Source organism: Meriones unguiculatus, chromosome 1 (genome assembly GCF_030254825.1).
Source record: "Meriones unguiculatus strain TT.TT164.6M chromosome 1, Bangor_MerUng_6.1, whole genome shotgun sequence".
Classification (NCBI taxonomy): Eukaryota; Metazoa; Chordata; class Mammalia; order Rodentia; family Muridae; genus Meriones; species Meriones unguiculatus.
In genome coordinates this window covers 90,254,698-90,279,519 of record NC_083349.1, presented here as the reverse complement: position 1 = coordinate 90,279,519, position 24,822 = coordinate 90,254,698, and the positions used below count along the sequence as shown (strand labels likewise).

Genomic DNA, 24,822 nt, shown 5'->3' with positions numbered 1-24,822 from the left:
CTGGCTTTGTGAATAGAGCACCCTTGCCTACAGTGACCTACCTGACCTCAGCAAAGTCATCTCATTGCAAGGGGCTTTATTTTTCAAAACCAGGGGAGGGAAGCTGCATATGCAGTGAAAAAAAAAGTCTCTGATTTGTGATAAAAAGAGGCTTGCAAGAGAAAAGATTTGTCCCCTTAAAAAAGGATGGAGAAATGGCTCAGTGGTTAAGAGCACAGTCTGCTCTTCCAAAGGACCCAGGTTCAATTCCCAGCACCCAGATGGCAGCTCACAACTGTCTGGACTTCCAATTCCAAGGGATCTGACACCTTCACACTAATGCACATAAAACAAAATTAAACCAATTACTTTAACAAAATTATTTTAAACAAAAATTAAACAAAGGATTTTTGAATGTTAGGTACAGCAAAACCTATAATCCTGGGATTCAGAAAGATTGTGGCAAGGTTGAGACCAGCCTCAGCTATAGTGAGAGTCTTAAGCAAGTGTGAGGGAAAGTGAGAGAACCTGTCTCAATAAATAAACAAAACAATTTGAAACAACAACAACAACAAAAGGTGTGGGAAAATTGGTTCCATTATCTGTTCTGTATTGTATATACCACCTTTCCATTTTGTTTTTCCTGCTTAAAACATCCTCTTTTCTTATGGTTTCCCTTCTAGTTTTGTTACCTAAAACATGTTCACTTGCATGCATACCCATATGCACACACACACACAAACACATATATAACAAATGTTTCATGACTACCTGCTATGACAGGCACTGTTGTAGCTAACAAGAATTATTTGTACCCATTAATAAAATTTGCTGTGATAGTTACACACATGTGTACATAAAATCCAACTCCCTTTATCTGATTTAACTGCCTCACGTGTTTCCCATCTCTTTTTTTAAATTTAACTTTTATTAATTACACTGTATTCATTTTGTATCCCCCCATAAGCCCTTCCCTTCTCCCCTCCTGATCCCACCCTCCCTCCCCTTTCTGCATGCTCCCATCTCTTTTTTAAATTAATGTTTAAATTAGTATATAAAAATACAAAGCAATGGGTTTCATTGGCATTTTCATACATAGTTTGTTCTTATTGATTCTTTTTTTCCTTTTCTGCTGCCTTTTTCTGTTTTCTGTTCTCCTCAGGATGGTCTCTGTCCAGGTTCCCAGTAATGCTTTTATGTCACATAGAGTACATTATCTGCTCTTCTTCTACCTTTCTCCTTAAGATCTCTTATTCCTCTTTCATGGTACCCTTTCCAGTGTCATGACCTACACCAAATCTATCTATCTATCATCTATCTATCTATCTATCTATCTATCTATCTATCTATCTATCTTTCTCTCTCTCTCTCTCTTTCTCTCTCTCTGTATATATATATATATATATATATATATATCATGTATATATGTACATATACATTCATAAATGTGTATGTATAAATTGAACTCTAGGATATGTACATAAGATTTAAAAAATGTTCCCAATAAATGGGACCTCATGAAACTGAAAAGCTTCTGTAAAACAAAGGACAATGTCAACAGAACAAAACAAAAGCCTACAGACTAGGAAAGAATCTTCACCAACCTTATATCTGAGAGAGGGCTAATATCCAGAATATATAAAGAACTCAAGAAATTAAATAGCAACAAACCAAGCAATCCAATTAAAAAATGGGTTACAGAGCTAAACAGAGAATTCTCAATAGAGGAATATCGAATGGCAGAGAAACACGTAAAAAAATGCTCAACATCCTTAGTCATCAGTCAAATGCAAACCAAAATGACCCTGAGATTTTACCTCACACCCATCAGAATGGCAAAGATCAAAATCTCAAGCGACAACACATGCTGGAGAGATTGTGGAAAAATGGGAATCCTCCTCCATTGCTGGTGGGAATGTAAACTGGTACAACCACTTTGGAAGTCAATCTGATGCTTTCTCAGAAAATTAGGAATAGTGCTACATCAAGATCCATCTATACCACTCCTAGGCATATACCCAAAATATTTTCAAGTATACAACAAGGACATTTGCTCAACCATGTTCATAGAAGCTTTATTCATAATAACCAGAATCTGGAAACAACCTAGATGTCCCTCAACCAAGGAATGGATACAGAAATTGTGGTACATTTACACAATGGAATACTACTCAACAATTCAAAACAAAGAAATCATGAAATTTGCAGGCAAATGGTAAGAACTAGAAAAGATCATCCTGAGTGAGGTAACATAGAGGCAGAAAGACACACATGGAATATACTCACTTATAAGTGGATATTAGAGATATAATATAGGATAAACATACTAAAATCTATAGTCCTAAAGAAGCTAAACAACAAGGAGGACCCCAGTGTCCTCAGTGCTCATTCAGAAGGGCAAATGGCATAGACATTGGAAGGAGGGGAAGACAGGGAACAGGACAGGAGCCTATCATAGAGGGCCTTTGAAAGACTTTACTCATCAGATTCTGAGACTCATTGCCAAACTTTGGGCAGAGTGCAGGAAATCTTATGGAAAAGGGAGAGATTGAAATATGTGGAGAGGACAGGAGACCAACAGAGCCAAAAAACCTGGGCCCAGTGGTCCTGCAGGAACTGATAACCCAACCAAGGACCATGCATGGAGAGGACCTTGACCCTTGCTCAGATGTAGTCCATGGGCAGGTCAGTCTCCAAAGGGACCCTAGTAAGGGGAGCAGGTCTCTCTCTGACATTAATTCAAGAGCTGGTTCTTTGATCACCTCCCCCCTGGGGAGTGAGCAGCCTTACCAGGCCACAGAGGAAGACAATGCAGCCAGTCCTGATGAGACCTGATAGGCTAGGGTCAGATAGAAGGGGAGGAGGTCCTCCCCTATCAGGGGACTAGAGAAAGGAAATAGTGGGAGAACATGGAGGGTGGGAGGGACTGGGCAGAGATGGAGGAGCGGGATACAGCTGGGATACAAAGTGAATAAGTTGTAATCAATAATACATAAATTAAAAAATCTGAGTCTACCTTATTTTGTTTAAGAGTATGATTTCCAATTCCACCCATTTCCAAGTACACTATGTTTATCTCTATGAATGAATAAAATTCCATTGTATGGATGTACCAATGATTCTTCATCCACTCATATGTAAATCAATAACTGGTCATATGCCCCATCTTGGCTGTTATATATCGTGAAGCAATAAACATAAATGTACAAGGATCTTTTTTGTAGCAGGAGTTTGAACTCTCTGATATGTATCCAGATGGTATAGTTGGGTCAGGTGGCCATTGTACTTTTAGTTTTTTTGAGAAACCTTCATACTCATTTCCACAGTGGCTGCCATCAATTTACATCACCACCTGCATACAACCTTTTTCAACCCCTCAATTCCTCTGAAGACATATGGAAGCTCATTTTGCCAAGCATATTCTTGATTAGCTATATCACTACCACAGTTTCTTGAAGTATGCTCTATAAAACACTTATGAGTTATTTCAGTTGGATTTTCTTCGAGAGGTCTTAGCTTATTATGTGCATGGGAATGCCTAGAATTAGAGACACAGCATGCAGCATCTTCAAAACTAATATGATTTTAGAAAAACCTCTACAAATTTACTTTCTATATGGTATCTCCTAACACTAGGGCTGTGAGGATCACACTTTTTGGAAAGTAATAAATAATAGGACCTTAGCAGGTTGTGATTATATATGACTATAACCCAGAACTTGGATGGTCAAGGCAGATGGATTACCATAGGTTGGAGGCCACCTTAGCTATGTAGCAAATACCAGGGAGGCCAGTTGGGGCTAAATAGCAAGACCATGACTCATACGAATAAAGAAAAAGTTTACGTGTAAAGCCTTACAAGTTTTGCATTTTTAGAATTTTTAGACTGGGGAGATATCCTAGCTGGCAGAGTGTTCACTGCATAAGCTTGATGACGCGAGTTCAATTTCCAGAACGCATATAAACTGCATGTTGGCCTGTGTACAGGGATGGCAGACATGTCTGGATGCCTGACTGCTGGCCAGGTAGCCTAGCCAGACCATCAAGCTCCCAACCAACGGAAGCATGTCTAAAAATGATAGTGTAAAAAACGTGAATAACACCTGAAGCTGATCTCTGGCCTCCAGTCCTGTGACTCATATATATGTGCATACCTGTGTGTGGGCATGTGCACATGCACACATATTTAAGATGACTTTAAAGTTATATATATATATATATATATATATTAATTCTTTTTAATTACACTTTATTCATTTTGTATCGCCTCTGTGGTTCCCTTCCTCCTCCTGTCCCAATCCCTCCCTTCCTCCACCCTCTGCCTGCATGCCCCTCCACAAGTCCACTGATAGGGGAGGTCTTCTTTTCCTTCCTTCTGATCCTCGTCAATTAGGTCTCATCAGGAGTGGCTGCATTGTCTTCTTCTGTGGCCTGGTAATGCTGCTTCCCCTTCAGGGGGAGGTAATTAAAGAGCAGGTCAATCAGTTCATGTCAGAGACAGTCCCTGTTCCTATTACAATGGAACCCACTTGGATACTGAACTGTCATAGGCTACATCTGTGCAGGGGTCTTAGGTTATCTCCATGCATAGTCTTTGATTGGAATAGCAGTCTCAGGAAAGACCCCTGTGCTCAGATTTTTTGGTTCTATTGCTCTCCTTGTGGAGTTCCTGTCCTCTTGATATTACTGTTTCCCACTTCTTTCCTAAGATTCCCTGCATTCTGCCCAAAGGTTGCCCTTAAGTCTCAGGATCTGCTTTGATAATCTGCAGGGCAGAGCCTTTCAGAGGTCCTCTGTGTCAGGCTCCTGACTTGTTCCCTCTTTTCTCCTTCTTCTGATGTCCATCCTCTTTGCCTTTCTGGACAGGAATTGAGTATTTTAGCAAGAGTCCTCCCTCTTGATTAGTTTCTTTAGGTGTGCAGATTTTATTATATTATATGTCTATATGAGTGAGTGTGTAACATGTGTGTCTTTCTGCGTCTGGGATAACTCACTCAGGATGAACTCAAGAAGTTAAACAGCAACAAATCAAGTAACCCAATTAAAAAATGGAGTACAGAGATAAACAGAGAACTCGCAATAGAGGAATATCGAATGGCAGAGAAATACTTAAAGAAATGTTCAATGTCCTTAGTCATAAGGGAAATGCAAACGACCCTGAAATTTCACCATACATCCATCAGAATGGCTAAGATAAAAAACTCAAGTGACAACACATGCTGGAGAGGTTGTGGAGAAAGGGGAACCCTCCTCCACTACTGGTGGGAATGTAAACTTGTACAACCACTCTGGAAAGCAATCTGGTGCTTTCTCAGACAACTAGGAATAGTGCTTTCTCAAGATCCAGTTATACCACTCCTAGGCATATACCCAAAAGAGGCTCAAGTACACAATAAGGACATTTTCTCAACCATGCTTGTAGCAGCCTTATTTGTAATATCCAGAATCTGGAAACAGCCCAGATGCCTCTCAGTGGAGGAATGGATACAGAAATTGTGGTGCATCTACACAATGGAATACTACTCAGCAATAAAAAAAAACAAGGAAATCATGAAATTTGCAGGTAAATGGTGGGATTTGGAAAAGTTTCATATTTCAATCACAGAGTCTTGGAAATTTTGGGAACCTTTAAGGTTCAAAGATTTACTAACAATACTGTTATGACAAATCATGGAGATGATATCTTGGGGGCAACTGATCTTGATGATGCTTAAATTGTGATGGCATAGGGATCAATGAGCTTATCCAATTACCCTGAGCCTTACTTCAACCCAATGAGAAAACATAGATGAATCCCCAAATATGAAATAAGTCTTAGGAAGAAGGTAGAGAGGTCATATAATTTTCTCCTAAATACTGGAGTTTTGTGTTTCATTTAAGCAAATGCAGATCATTTACAGAGCAGTTCCAGTGACCCTGAGTCTCCTTCAATCCTTCTCCTTTATCTTGTGTTGGCTTCCAGCAGGAGTCTCCATGCCTGAAGATGATTAGCTGTTCCACCTGCCGAGAGTTCATCCTTCTGGGATCTGCATTCATAACAAAGGTATAAAAGCCAAGGGAAAATTGCCAATTGTACCCTTCATGGTTATACACACACTGCTCAAACAGCTCTTTAACATTAAACAATTAGTGATTATTTTTGCAGTTTATTGCTGGATATGTCTAGGACATTTGCCGTTCTTCCTTCTGCTCATTCATGATCCCACTGAATGAAGATTTGACTTTTCCTGTTTTTACTGCACTGTGATTGAGTATCCATAATGGCTGGGTATAGTGGGGGCTCAGCAAAAAAGTGCAGCGCTAACATTCAGAGAGATTACTGAATGCCAGGAACAGGCCAAAATTCATATTTTGAATATAAGTAACTCTATCCTTGAAGTACTCAAAGTGTTCAGATTTTGCCTTTTTGAGTTCAGAAGAGAGGTAGGTCATTTGTACTTGTTTAATGCTTAGTAAAAAGGTGTTCTGAAATCTGTTGTATCCAGGATGTCAGTTTTGTTCGCAGCACCAGCATGTGGGAGGTCTTTGGGCTAGTTGTTTGATTTCTTTTTCCTCCCTTCCAAATTGGGGAGAATGATAATATGGTGCAAGACACTGTTTTGGAAAAACACTGTTATGGGTATGCAGCTTAGCTACTCAGTGGGACTCAGCAGATATTGATTGCATTTGATCTTGTGTGGTTCTTTGCTTGAAGATGCCTTTGACTTATTCATTTAATTAATGAACATATTATCTTACTGTGCTATGACAGGGACTATCACACATGGTAGAAATTCTTGTCATACTGTAAGTTCAGTTCTAGTTTCTAGTGGCAGGACCAATGGGAGATAAGGTGCTCAGACTTATGGCTAACTGTTGGGAAGAGTGCATGGAATCTTATGAAAGAAGTGAGAAATAGTAAGATCTGGAGAGGACAGGAACTCCTCAAGGAGAGCAACAGAACCAGAAAATTTGAACACAGGGGTCTTCCCAGAGACTCATACTCCAACCAAGGACTATGCATAGAGATAACCTAGAACCCCTGCGCAGGTGTAGCCCATGGCAGTCAGTGTCCAAGTGGGTTCCATAGTAATGGGAACAGGGACTGCCTCTGACAGGAACTGATTGGCCTGCTCTTTGATCACCTCCCCCTGAGGGGGAAACAGCCTTGCCAGGCCACAGAAGATGACAGTGCAGTCACTCCTGATGAGGTCTGATAGACTAGGATCAGAAGGAAGGAGAGGAAGACCTCCCCTATCAGCGGACTTGGGAGGGACATGCATGGAGAAAGGGAGGGAAGATGGGATTAGGAGGAGAGGAGGGAGGGGTTTATGGAGGGATAAAAAGTGAATAAAGTATAATTAATAAAAAATAAAATAAAAAATAAAAAAGAGAATTAGTAAAAAAAATAAATTACAGTGAGTTTATGAAAAAAAATAGAAGTGAGGATCACAGGCTAAAGTAGTGTGAGGTGCAACTGTGGTGAAATGGTCAAGAAAGACCCTTTAGGGCAGTGGTTCTCAATCTGTGGACCGTGACCTCTTTGGGATATAGAATGACCCTTTCATGAGGTTCACATATCAGATATCCTGAATATCAGATATTTACAAGATTCATAGCAGTAAGAAAATTACAGTTGTAAAATAGCACTGAAATAATTTTATGGTTTGTGTTACTACAATGTGAGGCACTGGGGGCTCACAGCATCAGGAAAGTTGAGATTTAGGGGTTGGTCTTTATGTAGAGTAGGAAGGTGAGAAATTGTCAAGAGGATCAGGAAAAGCATTCTTGGCAGAGAGAAAAGGAAGGGAAAGAGCTGAGGCGTAAAAGCTTGAACTCAAAGTGGGTGTAGAGTGCCTGGAATGTGGTGGTGATGAAAAAGCAGAGCCTGACGGGCACTGTGCTACTGAAGAGGCAGAGTCAGGCCAGGGTGACTTTGTACTCGTGGTAAAGGCGATCTCTGTGAGAGAAAGAATTTTTTGTTCCTCCTTCTGTTAGAGCTCCAGTCATAGTCAGATGTCATGAAATGTGGGCTGAATAAATTTCACTCCAAAGGAAATTCTAGATGGCTCTTCTGCTGCACTGTTTGGAAAACCTCAGCCGCGCTGAGGATGGAGTATGGCTTTACCTGAAACCAGAAAATGGGGAGTCGTGCGAGGTTTTTCTGTAGCCTGGATAAAAGAGATAATAGCTAGAGCTATGATGGTGGTGATGATATGGAGAAGTGGAGTCCTTAGAACCATGCTTCAGGGACTAAATCCCCAGAACCAGGTGATGGGGTGATTCAGGGTACTGGATTTGGTGACACTGAGAGAGGAGAGACTGTGATGGCCTTGGGTGAAGGAGGGGAAGTGCGCTACTGTCTACTTGTTGATTTTGAGACTACAAGGAGAGATTCAAGTGAGGGTGTCCGGGCTTTAGTTGGGATTTCCATGCCCGGGGCTCCAGGAAGCATCAGAGCATGGCACAACCATTCTGAATGTATGTATATGTAACATTGGATGAGTTCACCACAGAGACTGCAGATCATGGCAGAGAAGGACCAGAATAAAGAATGGGAGTTCCAGCATCTACAACTGCACAGCAGGAAGGAACTTGGCAGAGAAGATTAAGGTTTGACCTAAGTTGTAAGGGAAACTCTATCATAGAGTCAATAAGGTCTGGGCTCAAAGGAATACAGCGCTCTGATCAATGTTGGCTCCCAGGCTTTGTAACATGTGGGCAGAGAGGCAGTCTTCACATCTGTTATTTGAGTCTGAAGGCAATCCTCTGCTACTTGACCTTGCATTTCTACTTGAAAAATAATTTAACTGCAGCATTAAAAGGTACTGAGAATAAAGAGAAATTTATCAGCTTTGCGACAGGAAGGATTTTCAGTGGAAACATGAAGATAGAGCCAGATTGAGCCAACTGAATAATGCATGGGGATTCCTGGGTGGGTGACAGTATTTGTCTCCCCACAAAACCCCACCAAAAAGCTGGTAACAAGTATCAAATTACCAGGTTTTAGGAAGAAGAGCAACAAAATATAGGATTGTAAAGCTGGTGAACAAGATGCTGGGACCACCGCTGTGGTGACGTCTCCTGGGGGCTGACCAGCAGTGTGGAACCTCAAGGTTGCATAATCATCTGAAACTCGAACGACTCCCCTTGTTTTGAGGCTGAGAAGTACTGATGTGGCTGACTCAGCTCAATGATATCCTAAAGCCATGTGATTCGCAGTGCATAGCCCCCCATATTCTAGAGCACGACAGCTCTGGGAAGAGGTGAACATAGGGCGAGTTGGATGAAGATTGGCAGAGTTGGTTTAAGATTAAGGTGGCACACATCTTTAATTCCCTGCATTCTGGGGGCAGAGGCAGGCAGGGCTCTGTTAGTATGAGGCCAGCTTGTTCTATATAGTAAGTCCTAGACCAGCCTACATAGTGAGATCATACTTCAGATTCCTGCCCACCAGAAAAATAAAGATAACTAGACACACAATTGAGAGATGTTAGGCAAGAGACCTTACACAGATTTGCAAAACACCAAAGATTTATTTATTCTTGCATCACCATCGTGTGTGTGTGTGTGTGTGTGTGTGTGTGTGTGTGTTTAGTACTGAGGGTTAAACCAGAGACTCCTAAATACTATGCAAGCACTCAGCATTGAGCTGTTTTACCTGATTCCTTAGATTAAGAAAAAAATCTCACTAAGTTACCCAAGCTGGTGATCCTGCGTCAGCCTTCCAAGTAGCTGGACTTAGGACCATAGGCCAGTAGTGCAAGTGCTGAAGATATATTCTTTAGAGAGCATAAATAGTCTGTGGATTTATAGGTATTAGGTAGCAGTTATAAATGCAAATGCTAAGTTACCCCTCCCAGAGGCCCGACTCATCCATCAGAGTACTAGAATGCTGACAAGTATTTCATCCTCCTGCAAGAGTCAGAAAAATTTTCTCCAGGGAACCTGACCTGCCTGAGTCCAGATCCAGGATTTGATGTTCCCTCAACTTAATGACCCAGCTGGGTCTTCTGCTGAGATTATTACAATTTCCACCACTGTTGTTCTTCTCTCTCCAGAATCACCCCCAAAAGAGCTGCTCCCAAGAGTTGCTCTGTAGGCTTTCTATCTGGCTATCAGAACTGTTTGTTCTTCTTCCACTTGTCTCTAGTGTTTGGGGGAATGAGATGCCTTTCTAAGACTGTGTGTTCTTCTTGAAGAGACGCGGCTGCTTCTCATGCTCAGGGGCATGATAAGCTGCTTGGCTACTGCAGGCAGGGTTCCAGATGACCTCTCAGCTGTCCGTCACAGTACTCGGATACTTTTTGTTAGTATCTCAGTGTTATAACTTAAACGACTATTTCTTGTTGCACGTTTTTCTCCCTTTCCAAATCTATCGATGTAGAGAAATGCCTCACTTTTTACCTGCAAATATTTTCTTGTTCTGATCAGAAACCTGCATTAGCAGGTATATGGAAGGAGCAACAGCTTTGAGTTGGCTGTGGCTATGGCTCATGCAATGGGCTGAAGTTGGAAAGTGATTGTTTTGTTTTGTATTTAATTTGCTTTTCTAGTCCAAAGCTAATACAGCAATACAAAATAATTTAAAACTGAAAAGAAAGGGAATTTCCTTCAGGATACTCCGTGATTCTCTGCTAGTATCCCTTTATATTTTAAAGGTGTAATGCTTTAGGAAGATCATGGACTTTCTGAGGCAAGTTCAGTGCCATTTCCAGCTCTAAAGAGAATTCACATATATGCTGTGGTGGTGGTGGTGGTGGTAGTGGTGGTCACAGCAGGGCAGTATGGCATACCTAGTCCACTGACAAGCAAAGTTTATCCACCAGACACATGATAGAATTAGGAACACGGTAGCTTTGGAGAAAAATATGAAATACAGCAGCCCACTCTTTCTACCTTGATGCTCCTTCCAAGTTTTGTGTGTCTCTCATCCAATCTCAGAGAATCCAATCCTGTGATTTTCATAATTTGAAAACTTAAAGTTAAGCATAATTATCTAAAAATGTGCCGGGTAAGTCCAACCATTAATTTGCTGGTGCTCATTTATTATTATATTTATTTATTTATTGCCTAAGTTCTCCTTCTAAATAGGAAACAGTGGCCAGCCTTTCAAACAGTGGGCATTTGAGAACTAGCCCTAGAAAGCTCCTGAAATGGTGGTCGGTGAGAAAGATGTAGATAGAGAGGCTGATGCCTCTCTTACCTAGCTTTCTTTTAGTGTTAGGCAACAGCCTTACTAGCTCACCAAGGCTTACTAGCATCCTTTTCTTCCAGTTCTCAGGATATGTCATTTTGCTTAATACAAGCAATATGCAATAAATGATCAAATTAATGCTTCTCATGGAGATTATTCTGGGGCGGGGTTGGTTATTGTGAATTGGAATGAGGAAACTTGCTGCCTTTTTTTTCGACTTCACGGGAAAAGCACATTGCCTCTTCTTGTGATTGTTTTCCCAAGCGTCTTCCACATATATAATTACTAAGTATTTGCAGTTAAAATAACACACCGTGGAAAAGAAAGCCTCCTTCCTGTGGTGTCAAAATTGAATAATATCGGACTGGGAGAGTATATTTAGATGAACAAAAATAATTGTGTTTGGGTAGGGAAATAGATATAGCTGAGAGCTAGGGAAGAGAAAATAGTGTGTACCTTACAGAGCTGAGGTCAGAAAGAAAGACAACACAGAAATGTTGACTTAATGCCAAAATGTGTCTGACATTTTGTCTTGAATCTGAAAGGTGAATCACAGAGGGTACACAAGTTGGTGCAAGAGCTCAGAACAGGGGTCTGAGAGAAGAGCGGACAGAGGGATTCAAGAATACCATCAGACTGACTGTGAGGCAAGAGAAAGCACAGTACTTTAAGCACACTGTCTTCTAGGGATGCAGTCCTCTCTTTGGAAGCTGAATCTCATATACTTCCATAGAGGTGACAGAATAGTGCAAGTTGCTCCTGAGAGTTGGAATTCCAGACCCTGACCCTTCTGTGGCTGCAGCCTCTCCTTCCTACTGCTGTCTTACTCCAAGAGGGTATTAGAAAAATGCCACGCTCAGCAACCTCTCAGTTTTGTTTATTTAGGTACAAAGCCACTGGGAGAACTGTGAGATTCTTAGCAAATTCTTATTAAAAATCCCTGTCAATCTATAACAACAATCTAGGTGTCCATGGGGGGATTCTCCATATTGCTTTTCACATAACAAGACTGTCTGTTACGCCCAAGGGAATCCTCACCTACTGAGTCCAACAACTAAGATTATCACTCAGCTGTTAGGATCTGAGGCCTAAGAAAATCCCATTACCAAGTTTGTCTGGATGGTATCTGTGAAATGAAAGCATTTCAGAATAAAAGGAAACTCAAAATTATTCTACTTCAGTCTTCCAGAATTCTACTTAAGAATTTTCTCCATGGTATCATCAATCAGTTGATTCTTCTATTTTATTGAAGCTTAATTGAGCTCATGGGGCCTCTATTTTGTGGAGGTTTTCATCAAGTGTAGCATTATGAAGATGTACATTTCCTACAATTGATGAAACTACTCCACGTGAGGGCTCTATGTTGCTGTTTGATGAAAAAGGTTTGAGAGAACAGATGAGAGAGAAAGAACTCAAACCACCCACAAGACTAAAAATAATTGAGCTCAAGTCTATAGCAAGGGCTTAGGTTGCTTTATTTAAATATATATCTTTTGTATATTCCTTGAAGAGTTTTAGGTCAGTGGCATATTCCATATGAAAGAACAAGGTGATGGCATGTCCAGGTCAGAACCAGAAAGCAAGCTTTCAGGTATTTCAGGGAGAGGTCAGATCAGAAACAAACATCCACATCTCATTATAATCAGATCCTAGGCAATTAAAAATAATTACTTTCTTTCCTAGTTGACCTTGTGGACATATATAAGCTACAATCTAGTCTAAATAAAACTAAATTGGAGAGTCTAAATCTAACAGCCAAAAGAAAAATACAGCTATCCTATCAACTGTAGTGACTGGATAACCCAATTAAGTGGTTTGGAAAAGATAATCAAAAGTTAAATGAATTTCTCATCTTCTGGCATATGTCTTTTATTTATTTATTTATTTTTTTCTAAAATGTAGCTTCCTCAGTGGAAGACTTGGTTGAGGAAGGACAGCAGGCACCTCTAGGTAAAGTAGTGGGATTTTACCCTCAGGTGGAATGAAGGAAGTGAAGTTCTGTGCTATCAAACCCCTGCTTTTCAATTGCTGATAATGACTCTGTAAATTACAGCTCTTAGCCAATTCTCAGGGTAGAGTTCATCCTCCGCTTTAAAAGATTTTTTTCCCCTTGGAATGTAATTTTTACTTGTTCAAGGAACTGTATTCTATAGCTATTTCTTTAGTCATTTCTCCCTGATTTCTCTGTAGGGAATACAATCCTCTCTGGCAGCCCAATTAAATTCCAAACATTGGCTAGAGACATTTTTTTTTCCAAAGTAGGTACAGGGGTTTTTGTTAGGAGAAAGGATTATGCGTTCATTAGCATGTGCACAGAACAGTTTTTTACTTCCAAAGGAGCATCTAAACAAGGCAAGAGTGGGCAAGTCTGCATCTGCTCTGCGTACCTAGGGCAATCTGCAGAGTGCTTGGTTTTGTGATTATCCGTCAGAGCTACAATTAAAGAATCCCTAATAAATAATATTCCAGATTGGCAATCTGGTCCTATTTGGAAAAATATTTTTTTCTTTGAACATTCCTGTCTGGTTTAAAGTGATTTTGTTTATGCAATTTCATCGATCTTTTTAATATTCATAGGCAGACACTGCTAAGTCAAAAGAATTGAATGACATATCTAGTATACAGAAAATTCAACTTTTAACTTAGGTGACTTGAATTGCTCTTTCTGAATAAGTTAACGGATTCCACAGTGATATACAGGCATTTTCTTAAAACAAACACATATAAAAAAGCAAGGAAAACAAGAACACCATCAAATGCTATCGTAGTTCACTGCAGGAGAGAGCAATAATCATCTTTTATAGAAATCTTTTCTTCAATACCAAGGAGCAGAGCAAATAAACAGATGTAATTCTGCCTGATTTATTAAATCATTTGTTCAACACATAATTGAAGACCCAGAATGTACATTGCATTGAACCAGGCGCACAAGGGAAATTTTCACTGCAGTTGGAGAAATAAGACACACATGAAAAATTAAACACAAAGCAAGATTAAGTGTGAAATGAGCTGCACCCGGGTTCAGATGAAGGCAAGACCAAATAAAGACTGAGCAACTGCAGATGACTTCATGAAAGACACAAACTTCAAGTATGATCATCTTAACTAGTGTTCACAGCTAGAAGCCAAGAAGAAACTGAGGGCAGTTGAAGCCAGAGTCAATATAATGACAAAGAAGTAAAGATTTGGTTTGAGAGAAACCGCACAGCAGGAGTCGCCTCCTCTACCAGAGGGTGAGGAGGTAAAAGCCAGCAAGAGAAGCTATTGAGCTACTGAATTATTTGAGCATGATGACAGTGGCATTTTGCAGAGAAAATGAAATGACAATGAACAGGCTGCTTTGGAGAAAGAAGAAATATTAATTAGAAGCAGATAAATGAGGAAAGAGAAAAGCAAGGCTTTGAGAGAGATTCTTTCTGTCAGAGGATAAAAGCAAGGCAATGGAAGAGACTGCTTGCTATGAGAGGTAGAAAGATAGTTTGTAAAATAGTAAGACTAGTTTGGAACTTACACAGTGGTAAAAGATAACAGCTGTTTTTCTACATATTAGAAGAACCTTGTTTATAAGAACAGACATCCTTAAATTGCTACTTTTCTGGCACAAAACAATGAAAAGCTACCCAAGGGCTCATTTCTATTAGTGCTGAGTCAGGAGCCAGGAGTCCTGCTTATGGTTCACACATAAGAAGGAATTCTTTCTGGCAGGGGCAGGTGAATAGACCAGCTTTCTCCAACATACCTTTTATGGGATCTTAACCCTCAAGCATGCTCCTAGAGGGAAAAATGCTCAACATACCTCTTGTGGGCACGGCAAGAGCATCTACCCCTCTTTGCACAGAAGACTGAAATATTTCTCAGAGCTAAGCAAGCCAGAAAAAAACTGTTCCTAATGAGCTAAGCCAAGCAACTATATAAAGAATGTAATGCCAAGAAAGAGAATAAAAACTTTAAAAGATAACCACAGAATTAGAAGTAAATGCTGGTCAAATAAGATTGCAACCAGTTATGAACTTACTGTGAGGAGAGAGTTCAATACAGGCAGCCCGATGCCCAGCTCAGCATCCCCTCAGCCAGGAATGATAGCAGAGGGCTCCCTTAACTATTATAGCCACCTGACTGTACCGAAGAAATGAAATGATTGTATCTATAGCATCTTCTAGGTTTAATATTTTGGACCTGGAGTAAGTGTTTACTTTTTCCTTCCCAGGAATTTCAACTCCAGTAAGAGTGAAAGATGATCATAGACCTTTCTAGATTTGTTGGCTGCCTATAGCTGAAGCAGATTCTGGGATAAGTCAGAAAATCACAATTGCTTTTATGATAATCAGAATGAACTTGCTTCTTAAGTCATTGGCAAGTATGACAGTCTGCAGAAATGCTGAGTCTATCTATCATCTATCTATCTATCATCTATCTATCTATCTATCTATCTATCTATCTATCTATCTATCTTTTCCTCATTGTATGACGGTTAAGCATTGTGCCTATAGGGATGAGATGACCCTTAAGCAACAGGGCGGTGATAGACTATTTATAAAAATCTATCAGTTTCATCCCGCTCAATTGACTTGATCTTCATGAGAACCCTGTGCATGAAAGAAGATTTTGTCTAATATTTTATACTTGCCAACATCACCGTCATTAACATAGTGCTAAGCTTGTTTCTGGCATTGTCTCATTTAATCCCCAGAGCAATGCTCTGAGTTAGGTACACACTGTATTTTCTACCACACAGCCAGGAGCACAGATAGACTAAGAAGTTATTGGCACAGTTCAGGGTTAAGCTCATGTCTCTAAGATTGGAGACACTACTTCTATCATTGTGGACTAGTCAGAATCAGTTAACAGACGACCCTCATCTGGGTGGCCCCACCGCCATACCCTCTTGCCTACTTTAGCGCTCTCTCTTAGAACCTACTTGAGCAACTTATATTCAATTTATTCTCTCAGCTCACAGCTCTCAATTATGGGAGTGGGCATTTCTCAGCTAGAGTGGGCAGCAAACAACCTAGATTGGTTCAAATCAAAAGATTTTGTATTGTAAAGATAATATGAAATTTAAATTTCAATGTGCACAAAAAGTTTTTTGAGGAAAATTTTATTCATTTACCTGCTGTCTGTGTCTGCTTTTTAACTCCCACACTTGGGCTGAATAGCTGAAAAGAGATTGAATGACCCACATAGCTGGCATCTAGTCCAGATTCTAAGAGCAGCATCTTGGTATTTTTTTTTCCCATAAGAAAAACAGAAAGGAGTCAGAAGACACACATTGACCACAATATGCAGAGGAGACAGAAGCAGACTGGAATTTGGTTCTTAGTTTTGTCATGGAAGAGCTGCAGGGTGGTCTTTGATGAAGCTGTCCAGCTTTTCCATGCTTTTGAGAAGCAACAGCAGTGCCACACTTGAACTTAAATTGCGAATTTTTGGTGAAGCACTACATACAAAGCATAAAGCCAGCAGCAAGAGCCATTTATACAATGGAATCCACTTGCTTGTCAGTGCACCGAGACCTTCTCCTGCTCATACCAGCATATGTAGCATATCAGAGAGTGGTAGTAATCTTTGGTGTCAGTGGCATATGCAAAAATGAAACTGATACAAACTAGAGAGAAAGGCAGGATAAACATGTCCATGCAGAAACATGCTTGTTTTCCTCCAGGTGAGCAATGCAGCTTTTCCAGGTTGTTGGGTTAAGCCATTGCAGTCAGTGAAGCTGAGCTGGTCCACCCACCCTTACCTGACAGGACCATTACTGAAGTCATCACCACAACCCAGAACTTTGCAAGGTGAATGAGAAACACCAGGCTGAACCCACAGTTTCACCTCTTTGGCGAGTTTGAAACTTGAGTTCACCCTATGCCAGCAGACAGCCAGGCACAGAAGGGAGTTTGGAAAGGTGGTAGAATACAACCCAACAATTAAAACTATAAGGGATTTGCTTCAAAATTTGAACAGCACTGCTTGGCCCACGTGGTCCCACGAGGGGCAGTAGAAATCTAGAGAGAGGGAAATCAGTATGGAGAGGAAGGAGTCTCTATCTATGGTACAGTCACCCAACCAAGCAGTAAAACTGCTTTCAAAGTAGAAAGCTGAGGCTCAGTGAGGCTGCCTGCTTAAAGCTTCAGGTGCAGATAAGTTCCAGGAGGGAGTTCAGGGCACACTGGCCTCCCTGTGTTTAAAGAGACCTCATGCTCCAGAGTGTCTTCAGCACATTCTTCAGCATAATCAGAGAGAACAGTCTCATCTGGGCAGAGTAGCCAAAACAGAGCTGGGCAGTGTTTTCCCTCTTGTGAAGCTAACCGCCTCTGCAGAGTCGCTGTAGACTCCAGAGCTCAGCCGACAGTGCTACTTCCCCAAACAGATTCACAGTCATATCAAAAACCTGAGGTTGTTTGCCACCTGAGTCACACTTACAGTTCTCAGGGCAAGTAATACCTGAACCATCAAACAGACAAGATCTGGGGCTTCAGGAAAGAATGTGCTGAGTGGGCGGGCCTGACCCTCTGTTTCATATGCTCTAGCTCCTTTTCGACCCTCTGTGAGAGTTTGGAAATTTCTTTAGTGTGTGACCACTAGATTCTAAATTGCAAACGGAAGAGATAGAATGAGCTAAGTCCCAGTTCTGTCCCAATTCTAGGAAAATGTTTACTTCCTGTTTAAATAGTTCAGCAAAAATCCAAAGTTGGCATCACCTTCTCTGCTGGGTCTGTTATCCTGTGTTCTTTCTCCCTTTCAGCCATTCTTCCTCCTTTCCTCACACCCTTTCCCCTCTCCTCAACTCCTTTTCTGCAGTTAAGAAAAACCCTGGAACACAGTACTATCTGCTACTGTTTTCAGAGTACTTTTGTCTTGAGATCTGCAGCTCTTCCAGCCTCCAGGTGTAGGGCTCCTGAGTTTTCTACTTTGCTTTCACTTTTACTTTTTCTGGCTTCTCTAGGGAGTGTGGACCCATAGAGTAAATGTGTCCTCCAAATTACTCGCCCTTTCCGTTGGATTCAGGTTTCCACCCACACTGGCCTTTCTTGACAAATGCCAATATAAACTCTCACCAAAGCTCCTTGGAAAGCCACAGGACAAAAGTGTCTGACTGGGGGAGTTTGTTTTATTGTAGCCTTTGGTCAGGACAGAAATATTTCAGCCCAGCAGATATCAGTCTAACAACAAAATAATAATAGTACTCAATGCACAAATGGCAGTCACACAGCTGTCCCCGCTGTGATACTCACAGTTCCACGGCATTCCGAGGGAGGTCAGACGGAATCTCGGTCACCTTGCTGTCTTGGCAGAGGAAGACCCTGTTAGAGCAATGACATAGCCAGTGATGGCATCCAAATCCCGAGCCCAAGACTGCCAGCAAGGAGACCAGAAGCAAGGCCATGCTTATCTATCCATCCACCTGCTTTTCTTCCTGCTCGGGCAGCGAAAATCTCCAGATTTCGCAGGCTCCTCCACACACTGCCGGGACAAGAGAGATATGCCTGGAGAACAGGCAGTCACATGACCCACCAAGGGATGCTTTTTTTTTTTTAATTATTTTTTTTTGTCACTTCCAGGCAAGTAAACTTAATGTGTGTCAGTAGTGATTTCTGAGGTAATGTAAGCTTCTGCCTTATTATTTTTCATGACTTGCGTTTTCTAATCCTTGACCAAGAATGACAGCAAGTAGAACGAGGGTGCATATTTGGGGAATTTCATAGTATTTTACTACACAAAGTCCCTGCTGGCCACCACTCTTTTCTCCTCAGTGACATAATTGACCCTTCCCCCAAAGCATAAGCATATGACACATGTCTATGGTGCTGATATGAGGGCCTCAGAACTTCAGTGTTTGGCATCACTGGTTTTCTGTGGCCATCTGATCTAAATCACACGTATGGGCTATAGTTATTGATGTTCTTCCTTACTGTGATTAAGGATCTAAACTAGCACCAGACAGACTTCTGGGAGAGAGGTTAGAACTAGGTCTTTGAAGGTGGCAGGCACGTGTAATAGGGTTCTCTGTGGGGACAATTCACTTGTGTGACCTCAAGCTTGGGCTGCTTCTGGTGGGGACATCGCAAACGCTGCAGCTTTCACCCGGCATGCGTAGTCTTTCTGGTTCTCTTGTTTCCCTTTCAGACTCTGAGCACTGTCCTTCCTTTTTGGCAGCTGGCACTCAAGGTACCATGTTCATATTTTCAACTTTAGCTATTTCCTGTGAGTGACACCCTAGAGATTTACAGGGTCATTTTAAGCATAGTAATAAAGGGTGAAAGGAACATTTGGCAAAAGTGAAGGGACTTTCTACTTTCTACTTTCAGCCCAGAGTCTCTAAAGACTAAATGTGTACACGTTTCTAAGATCATGTCTTAATTTACTACTTGCTAACCCTGCCTTCAATACTATGTTTTCACAGAGCAAACTTCATCTCATGAAAATGGTTACTTACACACACACACACACACACACACACACACTCACACCTTACATTTCTTAATTTCCCTTTCCTGGACAAGGAAAAGTGACTTGTAATGAATGGATTAGATCACTTCAAGGAAAACAGAGGCAAGAGATGTGGGCAGGGTGCATGTGCTCTGGCTGCCAATTGATGGACTATACTTTTGAGATGGGAAGTTGTGGCACTATAAATATGGACCTATACTATTAACATTTTGGCCGAGAAGAACAGTTAAAGGAATTCACTCAATAATGCATCCAAAGATTTATCATCTTTCAGGTGTAGAAGACAGTTCAGTCAGTTAAGGCTTGGGTTTACTTTAAAGTATGTCTGAATAACTTCAATGACAATAAACTCTATCTGCCTCACCCCATCCATCCCATTGGCCAGCAATCTCTATTTAGACTTTTAGATTTGCTCAGTGATGGCCAAATCAGTCATTTTTAAATGAATTGAAATATTTTTAAAATTGAGATTTGATTTTAATGCCACATTATAGTCACATTGTATTAGTAACTCACAGAACATAAATAACACATTAAGCATGGAAATAACCAGTGCGTATTGAAGACATAGAAAGCCACAAAGTCCACTGCATCCAGTTGATGGAGCTTTTCTTGTCATTTCTTTATAACCTAATGCACAGAGGTGCCGTTAATCTGAATTTTGTGCTTGTCATTTATTTTATTTTTAAATGGTAATATTGTCACTAAAAGTCTGTCATTTAATTTTTTGTTCTTTGGGGATTTATAGGAACTCTATGAGTACTTCTTGGGCTATGTGACATTTTACACTGACTCGACATTCCAAAGAGTCAGCTGTGTAGTTAGGCATGTCTCAAATCATAAAAATAGGTTCCTAGTTATTTTTTTTTCTAAAACGTCTCATAATTTTTCCTCTATAACTTTTAGTCTTTGATTTATTTGATTTTAAATATTGTGTATGATGTAACTCAGACTCAGTTTCAGTTTCTTTTTAAAATATTTTTATTTTATTTTTATTAATTGTAGTTTATTCACTTTGTATCCCAGCTGTAGGCCCCTCCCCATCCCCTCTCAATCCCACCCTACCTCTCTCTTCTCCTATGCCCCTCCCCCAATCCAACAATAGGGGAGGTCCTCATCTCCTTCCATCTGACTCTAGTCTATCAGGTCTCATCAGGACTGGCTTCATTGTCTTCCTCTGTGGACTGGTAAGGCTGCTTTCCCCTCAGGTGGAAGTGATCAAAGAGCCAGCCCATGAGTTCATGTCAGAGACAGTCCCTGTTCCTGTTACCGGGGTTCCCTCTTGGACACTGAGCTGACATGGGCTATATCTGTGCAGGGGTTCTAGGTTATCTCCATGCATGGTCCTTGTTTGGAGTATCAGTCAAACAAAATACCTCCGTGCCCAGATTTTTTGGTTCTATTGTTTTTCTTGTGAAGCTCAGGTCCCCTCCAGGTCTTTCTGTCTCCCTCTTCTTTCATAAGATTCCCTGCACTCTACCCAAAGTTTGGCTATGAGTCTTAGCATATGTTTTGATACCTTGTTGGGTAGAGTCTTTCAGAGGCCCTCTGTGGTAGGTTCTTGTCCTGTTCCCTGTTTTTTCCCTCTTCTGATGTCCATCCTGTTTGCCTTTCTGAATGAAGATTGAGCATCTTACCCAGGGTCTTCCTTCTTGATTAGCTTTTGTAGGTGTACAGATTTTAGCATGATTATCTTATATGTCTAATACCCACTTATAAGTGAGTATATTCCATGTGTGCCTGCTCCTTGGTTACCTCACTCAATATGATCTTTTCTAGTTCCTACCATTTGCCTGCAAATTTTATGGTTTCTTTGTTTTGAATTGCTGAGTAGTATTCCATTGTTTAAATGTCCCACAATTTCTGTATCCATTTCTCAATTGAGGGACATCTGGATTATTTCCAGATTCTGGCTATTACAAATAAAGCTGCTACAAACATGGTTGAGCAAATGTCCTTGTTGTGTATTTGAGCATCTTTTGGATATATGGCTAGGAGTGGTATAGCTGGATCTTGAGGTAGCACGATTCCTAATTGTCTGAGAAAGCACCAAATTGATTTCCAAAGTGGTTGTACAACTTGACATTCCCACCAGCAGTGGAGGAAGGTTCCTCTTTCTCCATATCCTCTTCAGCATGTGTGTTGTCACTTGAGATTTTTTTTCTTTTTTTTTTTTTTTCCATAGCCATTCTGATGGGTGTAAGGTGAAACTCAGGGTCGTTTTGATTTGCATTTGACTGATGACTAAGGATGTTGTGCATTTCTCTAAGTGTTTCTCTGCCTTCGGTTCCTTTATTGAAAATTCTGTGTTTAGCTCTGTACCCCATTTTTTAATTGGGTTACTTGATTTGTTGCTGTTTAAGTTCTTTATATATTTTGGATATTAACCCTCTGTCAGACATAGAGCTGGGGAAGATCCTTTCCCAATCTGTAGGCTGTCATTTTGTTCTGATGACAGTGTCCTCTCCTTTACCGAAGCTTTTCAGTTTCATGAGGTCCCATTTATTAATGATCTTAGAGCCTGTGCTATTGGTGTTCTGTTCAGGAAGTTGTCTCCCATGCCAATGAGTTTAAGGTTTTTCCCCACTTTTTCTTCTAACAGGTTTAGTGTGTCCATTTCTATATTTAGGTCTTCGATCCACTTGGATTTTAGTTTTGTGCAGGGTGATAAGTATGGATCTATTTGTATTTTTTTACCTGTAGACATCCAGTTGGACCAGCACACAATCAACAGTAGTGCTACGGATATTTATTGCATAGGCTCTTTTGTAATTTATAAAGCTATCATTGTATCTCAAGGAACTTGTACTGGGGTTTGTGTCTTAGCTTTTTCTTTTTTTTAAGATTTATTTATTATTTATACACTGTACTGACTGCATGCCAGAAGAAGGCACCAGATCTCACTATAGATGTTTGTGAGCCACCATGTGGTTGCTGGAAATTGAACTCGGGACCTTTGGAAGAACAGCCAGTGTTCTTAACCTCTGAGTCATCTCTCCAGCCTGTGTCTAAGCTTTTTGATAGTCCCTTGTCTTGGTTCATCTATACTGGTAAAATTAGCATTCTACAACACCTTAATTACTAAAAATTTAAAGTAAGCTTTAATAAATTATAAATACTCCTTAGTTCCTATAAAGGAATTTGCCCAAATTTTGTTTTTATAAAAGAATTTTATAGTTAACTTATTTGACTCCTTGAAAAATAATTCTAATAAAACTTTATTAGAAATTATGTTGATTGGCAGTTTTATAATATCATTTACCTATCTAGGAATATGGTATATTTTTCATGTTTTAAAATTTTTCTTTCATACTATTTCTAATAATATTTGGAATGTCAAGTCAGTGTAACATGTCACATTGCACAAGAAGTACTTGTAGAGTTCCTATAAATCCCCAAAGAACAATATTACACCCTATTGTCTTATATCTTAAGCTTATTTCTAAATAACATGGTTTATACTATATTATACTAATATTCAAATAATGTTTCATATTTATATCTGTTTTTCAAAACAACAAAATGAACATCAGAAAAAAAAATAAAACAAGCAAAAGACCAAAACGACAAAAAAAGTCAAAACAAAACAAAAGCTCCAGCATGGAGTTCATTTGGGTTGGCTAAGTGCCCCTGTGCATGGAACTGCCCTGGAGTGTGGTTGATACACAGTGACATTCCACAGGAGAAGGCTGGCTCTCCCTTTGCCAGTGGGTGTCAGTGGTAAATACCGTGGTGCCTGTATTACTAGCGCTCTGTAATACAACTTGAAATCTGGGTTGGTGATACTTCCAGCAGTTCTTTTATTATCTATTATTATTATTCCAGCAGTTCTATTATTATTATAAAATAATAATAAAGGATTGATTTAGTTATCCTGTTTTTTTTCTTTGGTGTGTGTGTGTGTGTGTGTGTGTGTTTCCATATGAAGTTTAGGATTGATTTTTCAGTGTTGGAATTCTGATGTGGGTTGCATTGAACCTGTAGATTGCTTTTGGTAGGATGGTCATTTTCATAGTACAAATCCTACTGATCTATTACCGTGGGGACTCATTCAATCTTCTGCTGTGATTTTAATTCCTTTCTTCAATGTCTCAAAGTTTTTATTAAACAACTCTTTCATTTGATTGTTTAGAGTTTATTCCAAGATTATTTTTTCAGGTTATTATGAAAGGTGCTGTTTCTTTGATTTCTTTCTCAACATGTTTTTCATCTGTATACTGGAAGGCTACTGATTTTTTTTTTGTATTAATTTTGTATCCTGCTATTTTGTTGGAAGTGTTTATCAGTGAGAAGTTTCTTTGTGGAATCTTTAGGCTCTTTCATGTATAAAATCATATAATTTGCAAATATACTTTGATTTCTTTGTTTCCTTTTTTTATCCCCATTGATCTCCTTCAGTTGTCTTTTTGCTCTAGCTAAGACTTCAAGAACTATATCAAATAACTATGAAGAGAGTAGACAGCTTTGTCTTGTTCCTAATTTTAGTGGAATTGCTTGGGTCCATTTGCTTGGAATACCATTTTCTGTCCTTTTACTCTAAGGTGATGTTTAGGCTTCATGGTGAAATGTGTGTCTTGGATGCAGGAGAAAGATGGCTCATGTTTTCTTTTCCAATCTGTTAGTCTGTAATTTTTTTTTTTTTATTGGAGCAACTGAGGCCATTAGCATTGAGAGCTATTAATGGGCAATGTTACCAATTCCTGTTATTTTGATGTTGTGTGGGTTCCCCTCTTCTTTTGATTAATAGTGTTGAATCATCTATTTCTTGTGTCATCTTGAGTGTAGTTTACTTTTTTAGACTGACGTTTTCATTCTTATCCCTTCTGTAGAGCTGGTTTGGTAGATAAAATTTCTTGAATTTGATTTTATTATAAAATTTATTTTCTTCATCATCAATGGTGATGGATAGTTTTTCTCAGTGCAGTAGTGTAGGCTGGCATATGTGGTCTGAAGAGCATGTTGAACATCCTTCCAGGCCCTCCTGGCTCTCAGAGACTTCACTGAGAAGTCAGGTGTTAGTCTAATGGGTCCACCTTCACACGTGCCTTGGTGTTTGTGTACTATTAATCTTATTAGGTTTTGTCTCTTCATAGTTTCTCAGATTTCCTAAATATTTTGTGCCTGGATTTAAAAAATATTTACCATTTTCTCTGACTGAGTTACTCATTTCTTCTGCCTTGTCATCTAGACCTGAAATCCTCTCTCCCATGTCTCTTTCTTTT

The 24,822-nt window shown here is 40.0% G+C and overlaps 1 protein-coding gene across 2 annotated transcripts in view; it reads right to left on the bottom strand.

Moving 5' to 3' along the window:
* Fshr (follicle stimulating hormone receptor) overlaps positions 1-18,594 on the bottom strand; it is a 188,216-nt gene extending 169,622 nt beyond the window's left edge. Inside the window, exon 1 of one of the 2 annotated variants that reach the window (XM_060370380.1) lies at positions 18,385-18,594. In XM_060370380.1, the coding sequence (XP_060226363.1) occupies positions 18,385-18,536 (152 nt within the window). In that variant the 5' untranslated portion in view covers positions 18,537-18,594. The remainder of the gene's footprint in view (positions 1-18,384) is intronic. The other variant, XM_060370435.1, reaches the window with a different exon arrangement.
* Positions 18,595-24,822: the final 6,228 nt, after the last annotated feature.